This window comes from Aulonocara stuartgranti (assembly GCF_965226115.1).
Source record: "Aulonocara stuartgranti genome assembly, chromosome: 18".
Taxonomy (NCBI): domain Eukaryota; kingdom Metazoa; phylum Chordata; class Actinopteri; order Cichliformes; family Cichlidae; genus Aulonocara; species Aulonocara stuartgranti.
Window position 1 is genome coordinate 36101424 of NC_138954.1, and position 22472 is coordinate 36123895.

A 22472-nucleotide genomic window follows, 5' to 3' on the forward strand; every position below is an offset into this window, starting at 1 on the left:
AGGTTGGCCATTCTTGTATTTTGCTCGTTTGTGTTGTTGTGTTTGCACATCTCTGTTGCTTGTGGGGCTCGCACACAAGAATTTCACTCGCATGTGCTGTGCCAGTGTGCCTGCACATGTGATGTGACAATAAAAAAGTGATTTGATTTGATTTGCTATAACAGATGTGGCAAAATATTTAATGAGACGAGAGCTTGTGTCAACTACTATACAGAAATTTGACGACGAACCCCAAAACTACCGGACATGGAAATCCTCCTTCTTAAATGTAATCAAGGACTTGTCTTTGTCACCTAGAGAGGAACTTGACCTCCTTATAAAATGGTTAGGACCACAGTCGTCTGAGCAAGCAAGGAGAGTCAGCGCTGCGCAAATTTATAATGTTGCTGCAAGCCTTGAAATGGTTTGGCAGCGCTTGGAGGAGTCATATGGAGCTCCAGAGGTGATTGAACATGCCCTCTTTAAGAAAATGGAAGACTTTGCAAAAATATCTGCCAAAGACAACAGCAGGCTGAGGGAACTTGGTGACCTCTTACTTGAACTGGAACTCGCCAAAGCAGAAGGGCACTCACCTGGGCTCGCTTTCCTCGACACAGCACGTGGTGTCAATCCTATTGTAGAGAAACTACCACACACATTGCAAGAGAAGTGGATTTCATGTGCATCCAAGTTCAAAACAAACCACAACGTTGCCTTCCCACCTTTCTCTGTCTTTTCCCAGTTTGTACGAGAACAAGCGAGAATCAGGAATGATCCCAGCTTCTTTTTTCTCTCAACAGGAGTAGGGAAAGCTGAACGACCTATAAGGTACAACAGAACACAGATATCAGTAAGAAAGACAGATGTGTCATGTGAACTGGGGGTAAGTGAATTGGATAAGTGGGATGACCCAGACAAGCAGTGTCCTCTCCATAGGAAACCACACCCTCTTAGGAAATGTCGCAGTTTTCGTAGTAAGTCTCTTGAAGAAAGAAAAGCTTACCTAAAGGAGAAGAACATATGCTTCAGATGTTGTGGATCCACCAAGCATCTAGCAAAGAACTGCACAGCCAAAATTACTTGTAAGGAATGTGAAAGCGACAAGCACGTCTCGGCTTTGCATCCAGGCCCACCCCCTCACGACTTCAGACTGCCACTAGAGACAGGAAAGCATGGCGGGGAGCCTCAAGCCATGCCAGTGTCAACCTCAGCTAAAGCCATGTGCACTGAAGTCTGTGGAGATTGGCATAGCCCCAGGTCTTGTGCCAAAATCTGTCTAGCTCTGGTTTATCCTTCTGGCAAGAGAGAGAAAGCAATCAAACTATATGCAGTCTTAGATGATCAGAGCAATCGCTCTCTCGCACGATCCATGTTTTTTGACATCTTCGAGGTGGACGGGAACACAGAGACATACACACTCAAGACGTGCTCAGGCATAATGGAAATGAGTGGAAAGCGAGCCAAACACTTCATCATAGAGTCGATTGATGGCAACACCAAGGTACCTCTACCTCCATTGCTGGAATGTGATATGATTCCAGAGGACCGGTCTGAGATACCCTCTCCTGAAGTTGCACAACATTTTCCTCACTTGAAAGACATTGCACACAAAATCCCTCCCATCAATTCAGACGCACAAATCCTTCTGCTCCTAGGAAGGGATGTGTTGAATTTGCATAAAGTGAGAGAACAACACAATGGACCAGCAGATGCTCCATTTGCTCAACGGCTCGACCTTGGCTGGGTAGTCATAGGAGATGTCTGTTTGGGGCGCACGCATAAGCCGAGCTCTGCTGTGAGAACCTATAAAACTAACGTGCTGCTCAATGGGAGACCATCATATCTCAGCCCGTGCTTCAACAGTATGAATGCAAAGGAAAAGCTGTTAACAGTCCAGCAGAGATGCACTACTCAAAGCCACATGGATACTTATCACGGGGTCAAAACAGACAAGCTCGGTGATACAGTGTTCATCAAGAGCGAAGACGATGAGAGACCCGGACCTTCACTGGAAGATGAACGTTTCCTCAAGATCATGCAAAGTGAGATGTACCAAGACAACTCTAATAGTTGGGTCGCGCCTCTGCCCTTTGTAACACATAGGCAGCGACTGCCAAACAACTGCCAGCAAGCTCTCAAACGACTGCATACTCTCAAGCGGAGTCTCGACAGGAAGGCAGACATGAGAGATCACTTTGTTAAGTTCATGCAGAAGATGTTTGACAGTCAGCAAGCAGAGTTAGCACCTGCTTTGAAGCCTGAGGAAGAGTGCTGGTATCTTCCATTGTTTGGAGTATACCATCCACAAAAGCCTGGACAAATACGGGTAGTTTTTGACTCGAGCGCCAAACACGAGGGGGTGTCATTGAATGATGTCCTTTTAAGTGGTCCAGACTTGAACAACACTTTGGTTGGAGTGCTACTGCGGTTTCGAAAAGAGCTTATAGCAATAACTGCGGATGTGGAACAGATGTTCTACTGCTTTACTGTAAGGGAAGATCACTGGAACTACCTACGTTTTCTCTGGTACCGAGAAAATGACCTCACAAAAGATGTGACAGAGTTCCGCATGACAGTGCATGTGTTTGGCAATAGCCCCTCACCAGCTGTGGCGATCTATGGGCTGAGAAAAGCAGCTCAAGCAGGCGAGGCAGAGCACGGCAAAGATGCAAGGGAGTTTGTTACCAGAAACTTTTATGTCGACGACGGTCTGACTTCACTCCCTACAGAAACAGAAGCCATCAGTCTTCTTCAAAGAACACAGAAGATGTTAGCTGAGTCCAATTTACGGCTACACAAAATTGCCTCAAACAGTAGCAAGGTAATGGATGCATTTCCAGCTGATGATCTGGCCAAGGACCTGAAAAACCTAGACCTAGGGACAGATCCTCTTCCTGTTCAGCGTAGCCTTGGACTGAGCTGGAGTCTTGAATCAGATTCTTTCACCTTCCAAGTTTCCAAGGAAGAAAGACCCTTCACTAAGCGAGGCATACTCTCTACAGTCAACAGCTTGTATGACCCGTTAGGTTTTATTGCTCCCATCACTGTCCAAGGCAAAGCCCTCATCAGAGAACTTACCACAGAACCATGTGAATGGGATGATCCTCTTCCACCTGCCAAAGAAAGACAATGGAATGCATGGAAAGACTCCCTGTCAGAGGTAGAGCTTCTGCACATACCCAGGCCTTATATTCCGTCTTCTCTGTCCTCCATGCAGCACCAAGAGCTTTGTGTCTTCTCAGATGCCTCGTCAATGGCTATTGCAGCAGTTGCCTACATACGAGCTATTGATAAACAAGGACAGTGCTTCATCGGGTTTGTCATGGGTAAATCCAAGCTAGCACCCAAGCCTGCACATACCATCCCCCGATTGGAGCTGTGTGCTGCAGTTCTTGCTGTAGAGGTGGCAGAGCTCATTTGTCAGGAGATGGACCTTGAGCTGCATGCTGTAAGGTATTACACAGACAGCAAGATTGTGCTAGGCTACATCTATAATGCTTCGCGAAGGTTTTACATCTATGTGTCCAACAGAGTCTCCAGAATTAGGAAGTCCACTACATGCACACAGTGGAATTATGTTGCAACAGAAAACAACCCAGCTGACATCGCAACAAGGCCGATTGCAGCAAGTCTCCTGCACAAAACAAGCTGGTTCATTGGTCCTCAGTTCCTAAAGCAGGCCCAACAACAGGTATCCCCATCAGTGACATTAAGTAAGTTTGACCTTGTTGAACCACAGCACGATGCAGAGATTCGCCCAGAAGTCAGCACCCTGACAACTAAGGCTACTGATAGACCTCTCAGTCCACAGAGATTTGAACGGTTCTCCTCATGGAAAACTCTGATAAATGGAATGGCGAAGCTCATCAGCGTGGCAAGATGCAGGTCCAGGCTTTCAAAACAAGTCCCTCAAAATCCACAAACACAGGCAAAATTTAGAGTGATCTGGAGTGTTCAACAGTTTGTATTCACAGAAGAAGTGAGACAATTGGAGAGAGGGAAACAAATTTCCGAAGCAAGTCCTCTGTGGAGGTTGAACCCCTTTATCGATCAGGATGGAGTGCTTAGAGTAGGTGGACGGCTCTCTTCAGCTGACCTTCCATATGATGAAAAACACCCAGTCATACTCCCAAAGAGACACCATGTGACAACTTTGTTAGTGAGACATCATCACCAGGAAGTTGCCCACCAAGGTCGCCACTTAACTGAGGGGGCACTTCGCTCAGCCGGTTTGTGGATAATTGGCGTAAGAAAGCTGGTTTCTAGCTTGATCTATGGATGTGTCATATGCCGCAAACTCAGAGGAAAGCCTCAAGAGCAAAAGATGTCTGACTTGCCTGAGGATAGGCTTTGCATAGAACCCCCGTTCACCAGAGTTGGTCTAGATGTCTTTGGACCATGGAGTGTAGTGTCACGACGAACAAGAGGAGGCACAGCAGAAAACAAGCGATGGGCAGTGTTGTTTACGTGCCTAGGAACACGAGCAGTGCATATAGAGGTGACTGAATCCATGTCCACCTCAAGCTTTATTAACGCCTTAAGAAGGTTTTTTGCCATACGAGGACCTTCCAAGGTTCTCAGGTCTGACCGTGGAACCAACTTCGTCGGTGCCTGTAGAGAGTTAAGGATCTTTACAGATGACTCAGAGGTCCGAAATTACCTTAGTAATGAAGGCTGCTCATGGACCTTTAATGCACCACACTCATCCCATATGGGAGGCTCATGGGAAAGAATGATTGGTGTTGCTCGTCGGATCTTAGATGCCATGCTGCTGCAGTCTGGGCCTACCCGTCTTTCTCATGAAGTCCTTGTCACCTTGATGGCAGAAGTGATGGCAATTATGAATGCTCGGCCATTGGTTCCGGTGAGTACAGATCCAGAGTCACCGACAGTCTTGACACCAGCAATGCTTCTTACTCAGAAAGCAAACGTTGTGTCTGCTCCCGAAGGGGTGTTTGACTTGAAAGACCTATACAGGAAACAGTGGCGACATGTCCAATGTCTAGCCGACATCTTTTGGAAACGATGGCGACAAGAATATTTGACAACACTGCAGTCCAGAAAGAAGTGGATCAATGACAAAAGGGACATGCAAATCGGAGACATTGTCTTACTGAAGGATGACCAAACCAAGCGAAATGAATGGCCTATTGGTCTCATTGTTAAGAACATTCCTAGTCAAGATAATAAAATCAGAAAGGTGGAGGTTAGGGTTGTGAAACAAGGTGCTCCACGGATTTACCTACGTCCAGTTTCTCAGCTCATCCTTCTGTTCCCCAAGGAAACTATAAAGAAAGACTGAGGTATACAGGAAACTAAAAAGTAAAGTAAAAGACGGAGTGGTATAAAATACTTTATACCAGGCGGGGAGTGTGTTGGTATAACTTTAATGTGGGAATATGCTTTTGTTTGTATGATTTGGCACCCTCTTGTGGCCACAGTTGGTACTTGGGAAGTTGTTATGCCCAGCTAGTTTGCTACAAGTGCTCAGTGGAGGTGAAACTTTTGCCCACGCATGCCTGTAAGTTTTCATTACATACTATAACCTTAACTATCTGATTTGTGATACATGTGTAATGTGCATATACTGAGTTACTATTTCAGCTGTGTGGTCATTACTCATTTGTAAAGCTACTTGTGTGCTAGCGACTGTATATTAGCATGTGTTTGCTAACTTGCTATGATCAATAATGCTAGTTAACTGAAGGTGATGTTTATGTTTAATTTAGGCAACCTTAAGATTTATGTTTTTTGCTGGTTGTCATGAAAACTAAGTTTCAATTAGTACATTATGTATGTTCAGTGAATGAGAAGGTAATTATCTGTTTTGTGTTTATTTAGTTTTACAAAAAGAAAAGAGAAAGGAGAGTAATGAAAATGGATAAAGGACACCATGTATAAGAAGCCTCAGTAACATGGCCTGTAAACTGGAGATGCAGATCGAAGTAAAGAAGAATCTCAGTTCAAAGCATTCTCTTCTTCTCATTCTGTTCACTGTCTGTCAAACTGGATAAGCTAAATCACGCCCACATCTAGTGAGGACAGAACACCTATTACCTGTAATATACACCTGTAAATGTATTCTGTTGGTTTACTCTTATTTCAAACGACGTTTCTTACCTTTGATCAATGAATGAGGAGCGTTGGGATGTGTTGCGAGCGTTGAGTTACTTATTTTCTCTCCCGAAACGTAAAAGAGGAGATTTTTTAAAAGTGCCGCCGCATCTCAAACTCGCAACAGCGCCGGAAGACCGTAGTGGCCAAAAGTATATTACACCCGTAGTGGTTTAGTACGGTGGCCCCTAGAGACAAAGCACGTACAAACTCCAAAACACTTGCAAACTCCAAAACACTTGCAAAATCCAAAACACAACGGAAGTGCTCCAGGACGCTAGGGGCAGTGTTGAGCTTTTGTTACCTAGTAACTACACAAGCCAGGAAGTACCAATGACCGGATTTGGGGTTTGCAGCCTTAAAGGCCGCATTTTAAGGCCGATTACCTCACAGCCACAAGAGAAGGCTTTCCGAATTCAAAGGCTGCCCGAAATGCGGCCCTGAAATGCGTCCTTAATTTCCCTGAATTTTAAGGATGGGTCGGTGTAGCCTTCATGGCCCAACATATCCCAGACTTCATAGTGCGGTGGTGGTGTGGATAATTTTGCCGAAAAAAAAAACAGTGGAAGCGGAGCGGAGGAAGAGTAAACTTTCAGAAGTAAGTACTGAATATTATGTCACTTATTAATGCGCAAATATTTTTTTAATGAAGAACATGAAACCATTATTGTTGGCCACATGTCGGGAAAGTTGACATTAGCGATGTTTGTACTTTCAGAATTAACTTGGTTTTAAAGCCTTTACTTTAATAAATATATATATATAGTCGACCTTAATCTTACAGAGATTGTGATGATTTTGTGGATAATTAAAGTCAGTCATATATCCACAAACACAACAAGCTGAAAGTCAGTGATGCTGCTCGGTTTGCAGTCCTGAACATCACGGCACAAGCAGGATTCACTGCACTGTTAATGTGAGCTATGTTATATTGCTGCCTCTGTTCGGTGGTGTCGAGCCAAACGGACTTTAACGTGTGTTTGAACGAGCTGACGGTTCACTCGTTAAGCTGAAAGAAAGATGCTTTAATCACAGCAGTCACACATGTGTCCACTGTACCATCTGGGAACTCTTCTTGTTTACACTCGTAATAACACAAACACTAAATCCTGCTTCTCTGTGCTGTTGTGTAGCAGTGTGTACACCTGAGACTGTCACCTGTCTGTCTGTCCTGCACTCTCTCTCTGTTTCTTTCTCTCTGATTGTGGAATAAAAGTATGAACATGTGTTTATAAGTTACACTTGTGTTTGAATCCTGCAGCTTATCACACATTTGATGTCCATGTGTGACACCTGCAAGTGTCCAGAGTGAGGACAGACTGAGGGACACACTGCTGCACATCATCTGTGAGGCTTTGCACCCCTGATGATCCACCAGGACAAACTCAGCAGTGTGTGAGGAAGAGGAGGAGGAAGAGCCAGCAGCAGCTGACAGATGGAGAGAATAGACAGACTGTTCCCTGTTTGTGAAGGACTGCTAGGAAAGTTTAACATAACTGTCTGTGCTGAATCAGTCTTATTAGGTAATGTTCAAATAATGTGATCCTCCCAGTGTTTCCAGTGTGGGAGAAAGTACTCAGAGTACTCAGGGCCTTCAAGTTACACACTATGAAAGGCAGCAACAAGTTTAATGTTCAGAAACCTAAAGTCTGTATCAGCAGCAGAATGGAGCTAAAAATAAATGTTGGTTTCAGTTCTATGAAGCTTTGAGTATTTTGGATCAGTAGCTGCTGTGTTTGTTGCATCATATTGCTGTAATTGTTTATATGCTTTATATATTCTGAGCTAAGTTGATCTATAGTGTTACATCATATTCTATAAGGATGTTATGTGTTTGTAGACTTTCTGCCCAGTTTGACCCATTTAGCAGACGTCAGCCTGTTTAAGGCTCTGATATCTATTCTGTGTGACTTACAGCAGTTATGACATGGTCTGATTTTCTCACCCAATAAAGGAATATTTCATATATCAGTCGACTCTTCATTCTATCAGACACAGTTATCACAGCTTGTACATTTTCTTTTTACACATATATGTAAGCATTGAGCCAAATTTAGTAATGCCAACATACTGAAGGAACAACATTTGTCTCTTATATATGATACACCTATATATGCACTGTCAAAGATACTTGTCTTTGAGTGAAGATTTAAGGTGATAAGACATGTAAATAACTGCAACTTGAATCTGTACTGAGGCTCAGTATTTGACACAGAGTTCATGTTCACTGCTGTAATAGCTAATAATGACTAATATAATAACTATAATATTGGCCATATTATATTTACATTACCAAAGTGAGATGACTTTAGTCTCATGAACAACATCAGCTAATTCTTATTTACTAGCTAATCTTAAATAACTGTTCAGTACAGAAATGAAGCCCAAAAATCATGTTTTACTGTCCTGTGGTCTCAGCCTCAGATACTTATCAAATCACACAAAGCTCTTGTAGAAACAAACAAACAAATGAACAAAATATGTTCTCCTTCATTTCTGTCAAACAAAGTTGTATGACACGTTTCCAGCGGTTAGTATCATGGTTGCTAGGCAACCTGGGAAGCGCGACGGAGACTAGACCGTCCCATACAGACAAACTTGCCGTTTATTTTGCAAATCGAGCTCAACACTGCCCCTAGCGTCCTGGAGCACTTCCGTTGTGTTTTTGAGTTTGCAAGTGTTTTTGAGTTTGTACGTGCTTTGTCTCTAGGGGCCACCGTAGTTTAGCACTACCATAGAGAAACGGTTTAGGCCGTTTAGCTAAACAATCCCAGGCTCCCGCGCGGGAATCTACCAGCAATTCTTATGTGCCATGACTACTAAGCAGTTACCACAAATTTTGCAGATATGCCAATAATCATTCAACCATGAAAGGTTTTTATTTACAGACAGAACAGTTTGTTATACCTGGAGTAAAAAACACTTTTATCACAAATGTTGTCAATGTTCTTTCAAATTGTGTCTCGTTATTGTTCTCCTGCATCCTGCTGTCTAAACCCAGCAGCAAGATTATAACCTGGAATGTCTTTGTTTGTGTTTGGAATCAATTTTGTTTAATATAATTGTTTCTTTTTTCACTGCATGTCAAGATGCAGAAGAAAGTTGCGCCATATCCAGGGAAAATCTCTGTGGCGTTCCACAAGGGGCCACTTGGATACCTTCTCCAGGACTCGTCAAAAGAAGCTCGAAGGATTAAAAATGACCCCAAGCTTCAGGACAAGTCTGCACCTGTGAGGGAGGACGATGCTCTGACTGTCATCTATCAGAGAGGAGGGGATGCCTCTGACATGAAGGAAGTGCAGGGAGAGTACATCCTGCAGTTTGGAAAATATAAAGGGAAATCTTTCCGGTGGCTTCTGGAGAATGATGTCGGGGACACCATGTACCTGATCAAAGATCTCCAGAAGCAAGAGGCTGCAGGGACCTCTGTGGAAGAAGGGCATGGCAAGGAGAGCTTGCATTCATTTGTACAGTAAGCCCTCAGCTTTGCAGAGATAAAAACTCTTCTGAGCTACGAGACCAGCAGAGTAAGTGTTGCTGCAGAAGCCTCTGAGGATGATCAGCTGGTTGGCTTTGGCTCACGAGCCAAGAGCACCTGGAAGGAGATTTGGGACGGCAGAGGTGACGGCTATGCAGACCTTATCATGAGGAAGAGCTGCAGTCAAGGAACACGGCTGCATGAGCTGCAGCAGTGCCTGCGGAAGAAGTAGCAGTCTGCGCCTGCTACTACAAACGCCCCAACTAAACAACCTCTTGGTAAGTTGTTTTAATAATATTTTAATAACATTGTTGACATGAAATATAAATTCAGTACATATTTGTCTAATTGTTGCCTCCATCACAGGGATGGATGAGGATGAAAACCTGGAGGACACAATGCCGAGCATCTCACCTGTAAAAGTACACATGCAGAGCTGTAAGTACTGCGTTATTACTACATGTCAGACGTGATAATGGCTAAGTCTGTTTCTGTCTCATATGCCTCTGTCTCTGCATAACTAGTCACTGTGGCAGCAGCAGCAGGGTCCACACCCAGAGGATCTTCAGGAGCAAACAGGTTTTCAAATGAAAGGTTTCAGAACTGGAGTACAATTGTTTTCTCTGCAAAGCTGAGCCTGAACTTGAACTTTTATATATTGTCTTGTTCTTGTTTTTGTGTGTTCTGGCCACGTTCCAGTGATGTTCCTCTAATAGCATGGTTGTATGCTGGCTGTATGGTGGAAGAAAACAGTAAATAAGGGAGAAACAGTTGATTTTGTATATAAGACAGTTTTGTTCTAGTTGTGAATGTTTCTTTTGTTTCTATAAATATAAACTGATTGTAAATATAAAAGTGTAAATAAATAGTTTTCTGCAAAAATATCAACACAGTTTTCTTCTTAGAGTTCACCTATATGTTTCTATATCTGTGTGTGCTCCCCATCAGGTAATCAGTTTAAATAAGTTGTGAGCGCTGCCCTGAAAGCTTACATATTATTTCTAAATCACTTCATGTAATGATAACAAGTCATCCTAGAGCAGTCTCACAGCTTTTATCTTCATAATCTTTCTGTTTTCATTTATATTATTAGAAACATGACTGCTGTCTTTTATCTGTGTGACTGTACAGCCTGTGTCAGACATGACCCCCACACAATGTCTGACGTTATCTTTAATACATGCAGCACAGCTGGAGCTGCAGACACTTTCTCACTTCTGGTGATAATATATTTGATGTAGGTATTGTTGCTTGCTAGCTTGAAGCTTATCTACAAAAGTAATTCAATAAGGAGAGATCACGTGGAAAAACTCAACATGATTTATTGAGATACAGAAATAAATGTAACTGTTTGGCAGTTATGAGCCATCATAGCAGAAAGAATCCCAGCAGTGACAGGATGTTGCACAACCACCACCCCAGAGTCAACATGCTGATAGTAATGAAGATGAAGATGGAGGCTGGGACAGGGCTCTGAGTGACCACGGTGAGGAGGAGAAAGGAGAGGAGGCGGGCTGCATGGCTGCAGATCTGAAATGCAGAAGAGCAACCGATTTAAAGCATGCAGAGTGGAGGCTGGCAAGAGCATGACTGGAATAAAGCAACGATGTCAGTACTGAGTTTGTGCTGGAAAATGAATAGACATAAACTAACAGCCACCAGGAAGCAGACAGATGATTTATCACAGACATGCCTTATTGAAATTATGTATAAGCTTCATGTTCTATGTCATCAGAATGTATCTGTATTATAGTTTTAGCTTTAGTCTTTGTATTAAAAGTTGGATGTCTCCATAATTGTAGACTATATGTCTGCTATGTATCATCTCAAGACTGTGATGATACAGTTTAGTCTGAGTTATGCACTTTGTGACAGTATAGGTGCAGAAAAATTGCTCCACAGGCCATAACACTATATAATATAAATAAAATGATAATGAACTAAAAATTAAAAAATAAATGTTATCCACAATAAGTAGATTGAAAATGGTGTTTAACTTTTGATAATGTAACACAACCTTTGTCCCAACCAGGACTCGAACCCGCGCTCAGACAGTTCAGTGTAAAAAACAATCTTTTTTTTCCCAATGCCTGAAAAGCTGCGATTTGATTGGCTGTTTCTCCGTTACACCTATACGTGATGGGCCCCCGCGGAGACAGGAAGTGTTTTTATGACTGAAACACTGAGGCTGTGTCCCAATTCAGGGTCTGCACGCTTGAAGTACACATTTTAAGTGCGATTACGTCACCGCCACGCGACGACGGCTGTCCCAATTTGAAGTGTACTTCAAATGCATACTCATATATATATATATATATATATATATATATATATGTGTGTATATATATATATATATATATATACACACACACACACACACATATATATATATATATATATATATATATATGTGTGTGTGTGTGTGTATATATATATATATACACACACATATATATATATATATATACACACACATATATATATATATATATATATATATATATGTGTGTGTGTATATATATATATATATATATGTGTCCCCTGCTCTGCATCATTAGAACATTAACAGACCAACAAATATAAGTGTCCCAACCAGACAATGATTTGGAGACTATAGAGGACGTATTTAACTTAACTACAGTAAGGATACAGCCAGGATTTTAGTTTAAGAGGCCCTGTTATACATATATGGTACAGTTCTGTTTCATATACGTAGGTCAGTGTATGTGCAGGTAATCCATGTAGCTCAGTTCCTTATACTTTTGACTCAGTACAGTGTCAACAGAGGGGATTCCCTTATAGAGTCGCCTCAGTTATTTCTGATGTTTTGGTCATTAAATTCCCCAAATGATACCAAGCACATGGAATCCACAGTCTTAGCATCCCACAGCGTCCCACAGCATCCCACAGCATCCCACAGCGTCCCACAGCATCCCACAGCGTCCCACAGCATCCCACAGCATCCCACAGCATCCCACAGCATCCCACAGCGTCCCACGGCATCACACAGCGTCCCACAGCATCCCACAGCGTCCCACAGCATCCCACAGCGTCCCACAGCGTCCCACAGCGTCCCACAGCATCCCACGGCGTCCCACAGCGTCCCACAGCGTCCCACAGCATCCCACAGCATCCCACGGCGTCCCACAGCGTCCCACAGCGTCCCACAGCATCCCACAGCGTCCCACAGCATCCCACAGCGTCCCACAGCAGTGTCAGGTGACTTTCAGTGAAGGTTATGACACAATGACAGTGTGATGATAACAAAGAGAAGCATGAGTCATTATCTCGTCATTACTTGGACTTTATTGTTGATTTTAGCACTTCACACTAGCATTAGCTGGTTTCCCTCCTTTGGAGTAAACTACCAATCAGACAGCACATCTGAGCTGCTGTCACACAGTCAGATACAGGAAAGCATGACAGCAACAACACGCTCAAAGCTGAACATCATTTGCATGTTAAGAATTTTACTGCAAGAAAGAAATAGTGCAAAGCTGAACATAGTGAGTTTGCTTTATGTATGATAAAGTCCTGTTGACAAATCCAGTGCATGAATGTGAATGACCTGTGAAATAAAGTGTGCGTGCCGTGTTCAGTCTGACGTGAAACATCAGAATCTCTGTCTTCATTTTACTGATTTCCTCTTTCATTGCCAGCATGTGTGCTCAGAGGCTTTCACAGTGCATTATAAGCACGTCGTGGCTTTGTGTCCCTCGCTCTGCATCATTAGAACATTAACAGACCAACAAATATAAGTTTGTCATACTTTATCGATGAAATCTGGGAGAATATAAATAACATCTGTAGCAGAAGCAGTGTGTCACTCTTGGTCTTGCAAGACAATTTTGCGTCCAGTTGTTAATTCTTGAACAATATGCACCAATCTCTTACAAAAGATGTGGTTTGCTATGGTTCTCTGACCCAACCTGGTTACTAAAGTACTGAAAACGAGGAGACAACATTACAACAACGTGCCAAATAAGCTAGGTCCATCATGTGATCTGCCAAAGTTTAAGGCGTGGATTTTGGTACGACTTCTAAAGGTCTGTGTTTCCGCAACCAAGACGTTGCTTCAGGCCGTCTACATCCTGTGGTTCTGAACTTCGGATGGACAAGTGGCAGCAGCCGTTTATCAGAAGCACCCAGACTGCTCTTGGCGATGGTCTGACTCAGTCCTCGGGCCACGACCTCCCCTGTAAGCGTTGTTTGGTGTTTGCACCTGCACGTGTCCTTTGCTTCCAGCAAAATGATTGTGACAGCGGGGCATTCAGCATCCAGCAGATGTTATATCTGCAATATGCAGCCGCAGTTTTTCACAGTTACCTGCCTGCTATACCCAAGAGACGTGATGATTTATGGTGTCGGCCCTGTTATCACAGAATGGGCCACGTGACCAGTTAAAGTGGTGACAAACTGTTGGCTCTGTCGAAACGAAAAGTAGTTATTGGGGCTAAAAAAGCATTTACAGCCTATTAACCCGAGAACGCTATCGCTGGGTGATTTACACCCGAGCAAATACATTTACATGATTTCTCTCTCCTGCAGCTGTTTGCGTGTCGAGGAGCCTGTGCCTTCACCAGGGAAGTCTCAAATGTCCCAGGAATGGGTGGACCAAAGACCAGCTTTCCAGAGTCATTCTTTTGTTTTAGGAGGGTTTTTCTTTCATTTTGTTAGACATGGCACAGTTGAAAGTAAAAGAAGACCACTCTAATTTGTCATGTGTTGTCATATTTTGATATATTTGATTACTTTTTATTGGTTATATTATATCGGGTAAAAATCACCCGGCATTAGCGATTGTGTTACTATTTATAGCGATAGTGTTCTAGGGTTAAACGTGCAAGAGAGCTGATGCAGTCTCCAGCGAGTCCATCATCAGCTGGGCTGATTCATGACCAGAACGTCCCAAGTGTGAAGTCAGTGAATCAGTGCTGGCCTGGTGCTGAACAACGTGAGGCTGAAGGGACTGTGGAGACATCAGCACATCACATTTTACATTGGTTTTATTATAATGTGCTTCTAGTAAGGACAAAAGCACAGACACCAACCTCCTGATCTGCGGAGCAGTGGTGGTAGAGGAACTTCGTCTCAGCGTCTTAGTAGAAGAAGGGGTGAGGTGGACTTTGGAGGGCTTCGGGGGAGGGAGGATGGAGCGGTGTGAAGTCTTGGACAGGTTTAACCTGACACAGAAAACAAGAACACCTCATATTTGTGTGTGTGTGTGATCCAAGAGCAAATAAAACTTGATCCTTCACAGAAACAAGCACAACGAACAACTTCTCCAAAAATCCTTCTGATTTCTACGCTCACTGCAGGAATCAACATCTGCACTCACACTCTGTACAAGAGACGAGATACAAACACGCTTCGACGTGTGGGAGGTACCTGATTTAACCTCCGTGGAAGCCCAGCTCTTGGTTGTGTCAGGTTAGCAGTTTGGTGATGTTAGTTTACAGGAGAAGCCGGAGGCACGTCGTGAGTTTGGTTCGTGGTCGTCCTTTGGTTTCTTTTTGCCGCAGCTCTCATATCCCCGATTTGTAACTATTTACTTTTTATAAGATGTTTCTTGAACTATGGCAGCTTCTTATATATCTGCTATATTTGTGCCGTGGATTCAGGGACCCAAACAAAAACTGTAGTGAGCAGAGGTATTATCTACTGATTGTGTGTCTGGCTGCAGCCAAGGATGGAGAGCAGAGGCAGCGGGCAGGCCAATCGAAACGCAGCTCAGGCCGCGGCTGCAGCAAAAACTTGGGCGTAGGAGGAGCGATTCTGGCAAAGCGTCAGGAGGGGAAGTGGTGCTCCACCAACACGGTGTACAGTAAAGATGGAGGCCTGCTGGCTCCAGCTGAGGACACCGTCAGGCAGTAGAAGGAATACTCTGACAACCTCCAGAACCTTAATCTCACTCATAACTAAAGTCGCCAAAAGACAACAACTTCTCCTGTTGCATTTAGGTTTCAGTTTAACCGAAGAACAAAGAAGGACACATGAGCTCGAGCAGGTTACACACAACATTCACGCTGCACAGATGAGAACACAGCAGGATTTCATGCAGTCCGGTCTGCCTGTTAGACAGCGTGCAAACAAAGCGTGCGTTCTTTGTAGCATTCGACAACAGTCACTTACGTACTTTCTGACATCCACAAAAACATATTGGTGTCTATTATCTCTCCTTGTTAATAGAAACTTTGTTTCCAGCGTTTGAGCTAATTCTCTACGTGTCTCTTGCACTGACCACAATAACCATCTATCATTAATTACATTACAGATGTTGGTACCTTGAGCAGGATGACGCTGATCTCGGTGGGCGTTTTCCCTTCAGTGCTCTCAGTTCGTCTCCCTGTGTCAGACTGACTTCTTTGCAGTTATTCTGCACAGACACAATTAGCAGCATGAAAACACAACATTGTGATCGGAACTCAGTAGCCTGTTTGAATTCTGCAGTAACCATTAAGAAAAGGTGCTATGAAGTCACACCGCTGACCTCATCCAAGCTATATGACTTGCAGAGCACGGTGTTGATTGACAGGTCATCCATGCTGGAAAGCAGCGAGGACACTGCCTCCTGTTTGCCTCCCTGCACAGAGTCAGAGCGGTGCAGCAGCAGCAGCAGCTGCAGCTGCTGCTGCCGACTCAGTCTCTGTTGGACCAGCTTCTGTTTAGACCGATGCACGTCACCCTGAACCCACAAACTGTGCTGCTTCCTGCACACAAACATCAAACACACGCCACAAACTGACTGTGATATCACGTTTAGCAGGTACAACATTCAACATCCTGGTTTAGCGTGTAAGTAGACACACAAAGCTAGTAGCCATTAGCAACAGAGCGCTACTGTGGCGTAAGGAGGAAGTGTGCGTCCAGAGCTGAGGAGAGAAACCAGCTGCACACTGTGACTGCAGTCTGCAGCAGTATCACAGTTTCAGGCTTCTTTTAATTCGATTCGATTCATCATCCACCAGTTTCCCACTGCTGCAGTCACCACCAGCTGCACATGGGCACCCTGGGGAATGCCCCACCCTGACCTCCACCTTTTGCTTCTCTTCTAACTTTTCCAGCATGCTCCAACCATGACCTCAGCATGGAGAAACATCCTGTGTGCTAACAGCAATAGATGCCACAGCCTAAGGACAGACGGGCCTTGTTTGTCCAGCACATCTCACAGATGCTCGATGAGACTGAGATCTGCCGACGTTGAAGGCCAAGGTGACCCCTCAAACCCTTCCTGATCTACTTGTGCTTTGTGTGAAGACTCCAGCGACACTCGAAGTATTAGAGAACAGCTGTACTCAGTGGCCAACGCCTTTTGGGTCATTGCAAAATGTCAAACAGCTTGTGTTTAAATAAAAAAGACTGGAAACAGAAAAAGATCCAAGTGGACCAATCACACCTTCACAAACGCAATGACCCTGATGAAGGCCACTAACACGTTATGGTTCCCTGATACTCTGTGACTGGAGTCTTCACCTCGTCAGATCTTTGTCTTCTCCGTGCACCTTGGAGGTGAAGCTGCCGTCTGCTTGTGTTTTGTGACATTATCCTAATGAAGTGTTGCAGACGTGTCTGTGTGCACAGCATTACTCCTGTACTTTCATGAACGGACTACAGCTTAATGATTGTCTCCGACCGAGACCTTTGGAGTCACGGAAAGTGGGCCGTTTGGTTTGAGCGGTCACAGCTGAGGCACAAACTCACTCTTCTAAGAAGTTTTGCTGTGGACCGATGATAGATCCAGGTCTGCAGACTCTGATCCAAGCAATCGCCTCGGCTGCAGTAAACCGGAAGTGCTTCATCAGGTAGCAGCCAATCAGAGTGCCCGTGCGGCCTAATCCAGCTGTAAATGGATGGAGTGTTTAAAGAGACAAAGTTAAGATAAAAGAAATAAATGACATCAATTAAACATAAAGACTTGCAGTCCTACCTTTACAGTGCACCGCCACTGCCCCGTCTGTACTTTCACACACATGCAGAAAGCGTCTGACGATGAGGTCAGAGGGCGTGGTCCCATCAAGGAAGAAGAGGTCGTGGTGCTCAAATCCTGCATCCTCAAACCGCCTGCCATCATACAACGTCCTGTTCAGACGAACCACGGTCGTTATGTCATTTTGGCAAAAGTATGAGAAGTATGCCTCGGGTGTGTGGAGGGGATAACCTGGAGACAGAGTCAACAACAGCTGAGTTACGTCATACGTTTCAATCAGCGAGCGTCTGTTTTTAATGCGAACGTAAAATAAGATTCAATGACGTAGTGTCAGCTGATTTATGTTGTAAGGTAAAGACGTTAAATACAGAGAAAACCCAACGATCGGACGGCCCCAAGCACCTGCTGACAGCGGGAAAGAAAAACTCCCTTTTAACAAGAACCAGGCTGAGGGAGGGGGAGCAATCTGCCTCATGTGGTCGGGGTGGGGGGAGGACAACAGGACAAGAGATGGACGAGAGCCAGAGGGGAATAATAACTACGTGCAAAGTGGTGTAAATACACAGAAAGTAAAAAGAGCTGAGGGATGGAGAAGCATGAGTGCATCATGGGAAACCCCGAGCCACTGCAGGGTTCAGGCTCGTCTAATCCAGCCGTAACAACACGACAGCACTAAGCAGGAAACAATGCATGCCGTCAGAAGACAGCAGGGTAAGGTTAGCTCTTCTCAGCTGCTTCAGGACGTGCAGGCACTGAGGGGCTGCACAGGCCTTCTGTCAGCCCAGCAACGTGAGCACTGGTGTTGGTTTGGAGGCATGCTTTTAGCTTTTAGCTTAGAGATTCTGACTCACCACGAGAATGAGGGCTACTGAACGCCAGAACTTTGCCCGGAACGATCCAGTTCATATCTCCATTTTCAACTCGCTAAAAGCACAAAAAGAAAGGAAAGACTGTGATAGAGGTTAGCCACATATCAGTTAAAACATGGATCCAGAACACCTTAATTATACCACCACTGCAGTAATGAACACGTACGGGCTTTTACCTTTCATTGGAAATCAGTTTTGTTGACCTTTACTTCACTGACTGTCTATCACTTGGACGGGTGAGCTATGGATCAATCTAACTGAGAAACTGAGGAAGTACAGCGTGCACCAAGGCAGGCCTGGACATCGTACGAGCTCTTGGTTGGCCCTGACTGTGTTACTAACAGCACTGCAAATAAACTGGATGAATAACAAGCGTACGTTAGTTATTTCTTCCTGTATCCTGGTCCTGTTTGCATTGATATCGACCTGTAGCACAGTCTCTGCAGTCTGTTACCTCATAATGTTCATATTCTTCTGCACTGAACCTTTCAAAATCCAGGAAACCATGTTGTAATGCCTGCAGAGGAAAAGAGCAGGAACAGATTTTCACAACAAAAGCACAACTCCCCCCAAAGGGCTGAAATGTTTAGTGTTATAGTGATCTGCAGTGGTTTCACAGATTCAGTTCAGTTTTTCTTAGCACCAAATCACAACAACGGTCACCTCAGGCAGTTAATATTGTACGTAAAGACCCTACAGAGGAAACACAATCAGACCACGAGCAGGCACACTGGTGACAGTGGGGAGGAAACACTCGTTTTTAACAGAAACACATGTTCACCAGAACCAGGCTCAGGGAGGGGCGGCAATCTGACTGACTGCTGAAGGCTTTTCAGGGAGTTTTTAGGACTTCCTGATAATAATGAATTACAGTCGTCCAGCCTGGAAGTAATAAATGCATGAACTAGTTTTTCAGCGTCACTCTGAGACAGGATATTTCTAACTTTAGAGATGTTGCACAAATGGAAGAAAGCAGTCTTACATATTTGTTTAATATGTGCGTTGAAGGACATGTCCTGGTCAAAAATGACTCCAAGGTTCCTCACAGCGTTACTGGAGGCCAAGGTAATGCCATCCAGAGTAAGAATCTGCTTAGATACCATATTTCTAAGCTTTTCAGGGCCGAAAACAATAACCTCAGTTTGATCTGAATTAAGAAGCAGAAAGTTAGCGGCCATCCAGGTCTTTATGTCTTTAAGACATTCCTGCAGTTTAACTCATTGGTGTGTGTTATCTGGCTTCATGGACAGATAGAGCTGGGTGTCATCTGCATAGCAGTGTAAATGTATGCTATGTCTTCTAATGATGCTGCCTAAGGGAAGCATGTATAATGTAAACAGAATTGGTCCTAGCACTGAACCCTGTGGAACTCCATAATTAACCTCAGTGTGTGAAGAGGACTCTCCATTTACATGCACAAACTGGAGTCTATTAGATAGATATGATACAAACCACTGCAGTGCAGTACCTGTAATACCTACAGCATGTTCTAATCGCTCTAATAGGATATTATGGTCGACAGTATCGAACGCTGCACTGAGGTCTAGCAGGACAAGCACAGAGATGAGTCCACTGTCAGAGGCCATAAGAAGATCATTTGTAACCTTCACTAAAGCTGTTTCTGTGATGAGCTCTGAAACCTGACTGAAACTCTTCAAATAAACCTCTGCAGATGATCTGTTAGCTGTTTGACAACTACTCTTTCAAGGATGTTTGATATAAAGGAAGGTTGGAGATTGGCCTATAATTAGCTAAGACTGCTGGGTCTAGAGATGCTTTTTGAGTAAAGGTTTAACTACAGCCAGCTTGAAGGCCTGTGGTACATAGCCGATTGTTACATCCTGGGAGGCTGTGGGAGTGTGTGGGCGTGGTGTTGTCTTCTCCCTCTCCTCCTCCTTCGTTCTGGCCCCTCCCCTTGTCTCTCTCTGCCCCTGCCTTCTCCTTTAGGTCACACCTGCTGCTCATCTGCTCTCGTTACAACCAATTACCCTCAGGGGTGATATAAGCTGGAGAAGAGCAGTGTGGAGGAGGAGGGAGAGGTTTCTGGTGGATTTCCTCTGTGCGGGTCAGAGTGTGTTACTGGCTTAGGTGTGGAACAGCCTGCTGCGTGTGGCTCTTTGTGAGTAGTGCTTAACTGAGCAGTGATTGCCCATGAGTGACGGCAGCCTTCACTAGTTTGTGTGGCCTGCCTGGATATTGTTTGCTAGCAGTGTTGCTGTCTCTTTCTGTTGAAGCCTTATTGTTGCTTCCTTTGTTGAAGTGGTCATTACCACTTTGGGTTGATCTCCCTGATTTCTCATTAAAGCAGCGGTGCTGTCTCCTTTTGTTGTTGCCATTTATATGATTATTGAGGTGTTTGCCTACAATAAAGATCTATTTTATATTAAATACCTCTGCCTGGCGTTCTTTTCATTCCACCTGGATCTAACTGTTACTGTCCCCCACCCTCATCGCCTAGCTTTTAAGTGGGGACGTAACACCGATTATTAGAGATCGAAGCATTAATTAATGTCAGGACTTCTTTGAGCAGTTTTGTAGGAATGGGGTCTAAAAGACACGCTGATGCACTGACTATTTCTTCTTTAGTCGTTTGTTTTCAATTCCTGTGTGTTTGTACATCACTGAAGTATTTAATCATTAGTAATTATTAAACTCCTTTGTCTCTGCTCTTACCCCTCACCTGTCACAGTGAACTGCTGCCTCCTTAAACCTGGTTCTGTTGGAGGTTTCGTCCTGTTGGAAGGGAGTTTTTCCTTCCCACTGTTGCCAAGTGTGTACTTCTAGTGCAGTGCTGCAGGCTCTTTACCTTATAAGTTAAAGTACCTTGAAGTAACTGTAGCTTAGAATTAGTGCTATGAATAAAACTGAATTCAATTACTGTTGTTACAGAATAAGAGAACAATTTCAAATGTGGCTCAAACTGGGATTTTTGCGTTAAAATGAGGTGTGACACAAATGAAGTTACTAAGTGTCATTTTAATGTTACTAAAATCTTCTGTGTTAGACGTTGTTGCTACCTTGTTGATTCCTTGTAAGCAGTTTAGCACGGTGAGGTTAAAAGAGCACTCTCCAACCGCTGCGTCTCTGTGGCACACACACACACACAGACAGACACACACACAGAGACACACACAGACACACACACACAGAGACACACAGAGACACACACACAGACACACACACACACACACACACACAGACACACACAGACACACACACACACACACACAGACACACACAGAAAGAATACAGTAACAGTAGTGTAGTTAGGCTTCAGTCTCAGGCTTGTTTGCACTGTAAATAAACACAAACCATCACTAAGAGTAAAAACTAAGCAGCACCTGCTCAGCTGAGCTCAGGACTGGGGGGGGACACGTTAGCTCAGTCTACATGAATGACATCAACCCACTGGCACCGCTAAAGCTCACTAAGAGCTCATAAACTGTTAACAATTCATTCAAATTTCTGAATTCAGTTTTATTTATATAGTGCCAAATCACAACAGCAGTAAAACCCTACAATAACACGGGAACATGTTCCCATCCCAAACTTAAAAGTGTGGGTTTGATGAGGTTTCCTGACCTCCTGGAACCTTCATGGTCGCCAAATAATCTCCAGCTAGGTGGAGTTTCTTCTTGTTACCCCTGCTTGCAGTCTTTATGCTAAGCCAAGCTGGATTTAACAGACAGTGTCTCAGTAAATGTAAGGACAACAGCCCAGCATGAAGCGCTGTTTCGTAGAAAGCAGCAGCCTGTACCTAAACGGCATGTAGCCTGTGCTGTTTCCTGCTATCAGAGTCCTGTAGGCATCTTCTGGGCTTCTCTTCAGATACATCACCTACAGGGCAGAGTTAAACGACATAACTCATAATGCACAGACAGACGGGCAATCAGATGATGTGATGGACGAATGAAAGGATATTTACAGCATAGGCACCAATCAGAACAGCAGCATTGGCTCTCTTCTTCTGGTCGTAGCTGGTGTAGTGAACCAGGCTCTTTCTAGACATTGTGAAAGACTACAAACCAATAATGATAATCAATAATCAGTGAAAACAGCACATGTGCATTAATACATTTAAAATAAGCGTCTACTGTCAGAGGAG

General features: G+C 44.0%; 2 protein-coding genes and 1 long non-coding RNA gene across 4 annotated transcripts in view; 1 reads left to right on the plus strand and 2 right to left on the minus strand.

Annotated features, from left to right (window-relative positions):
• The window catches only part of LOC309694164 (protein NLRC3-like), a 38363-nt gene extending 32167 nt beyond the window's left edge, over positions 1–6196 (minus strand). The window contains exon 1 of the mRNA XM_082513997.1: positions 6100–6196. The gene's annotated coding sequence lies outside the window, so the exon portion shown is untranslated. The remainder of the gene's footprint in view (positions 1–6099) is intronic.
• A 2268-nt stretch (positions 6197–8464) lies between these two features.
• On the plus strand, positions 8465–10471 carry LOC309694209. Its single transcript, XR_014272821.1, has 3 exons — positions 8465–9849; positions 9938–10009; positions 10096–10471. It is a non-coding gene; the product is annotated as an uncharacterized lncRNA (long non-coding RNA).
• A 413-nt stretch (positions 10472–10884) lies between these two features.
• The window catches only part of LOC309694183 (dual specificity protein phosphatase CDC14AB-like), a 12190-nt gene continuing 602 nt past the window's right edge, over positions 10885–22472 (minus strand). The window contains exons 2-12 of one of the 2 annotated variants that reach the window (XM_082514032.1): positions 22293–22385; positions 22125–22204; positions 21385–21451; positions 18822–18884; positions 18350–18422; positions 17499–17729; positions 17273–17411; positions 16062–16281; positions 15856–15947; positions 14623–14754; positions 10885–11101 (exon numbers count right to left, since the gene is read on the minus strand). In XM_082514032.1, coding sequence (XP_082370158.1) covers positions 10996–11101; positions 14623–14754; positions 15856–15947; positions 16062–16281; positions 17273–17411; positions 17499–17729; positions 18350–18422; positions 18822–18884; positions 21385–21451; positions 22125–22204; positions 22293–22385 — 1296 coding nt within the window. In that variant the 3' untranslated portion in view covers positions 10885–10995. Of the gene's footprint in view, positions 11102–13162; positions 14541–14622; positions 14755–15855; positions 15948–16061; positions 16282–17272; positions 17412–17498; positions 17730–18349; positions 18423–18821; positions 18885–21384; positions 21452–22124; positions 22205–22292; positions 22386–22472 lie in introns of those variants that run through there. The other variant, XM_082514033.1, reaches the window with a different exon arrangement.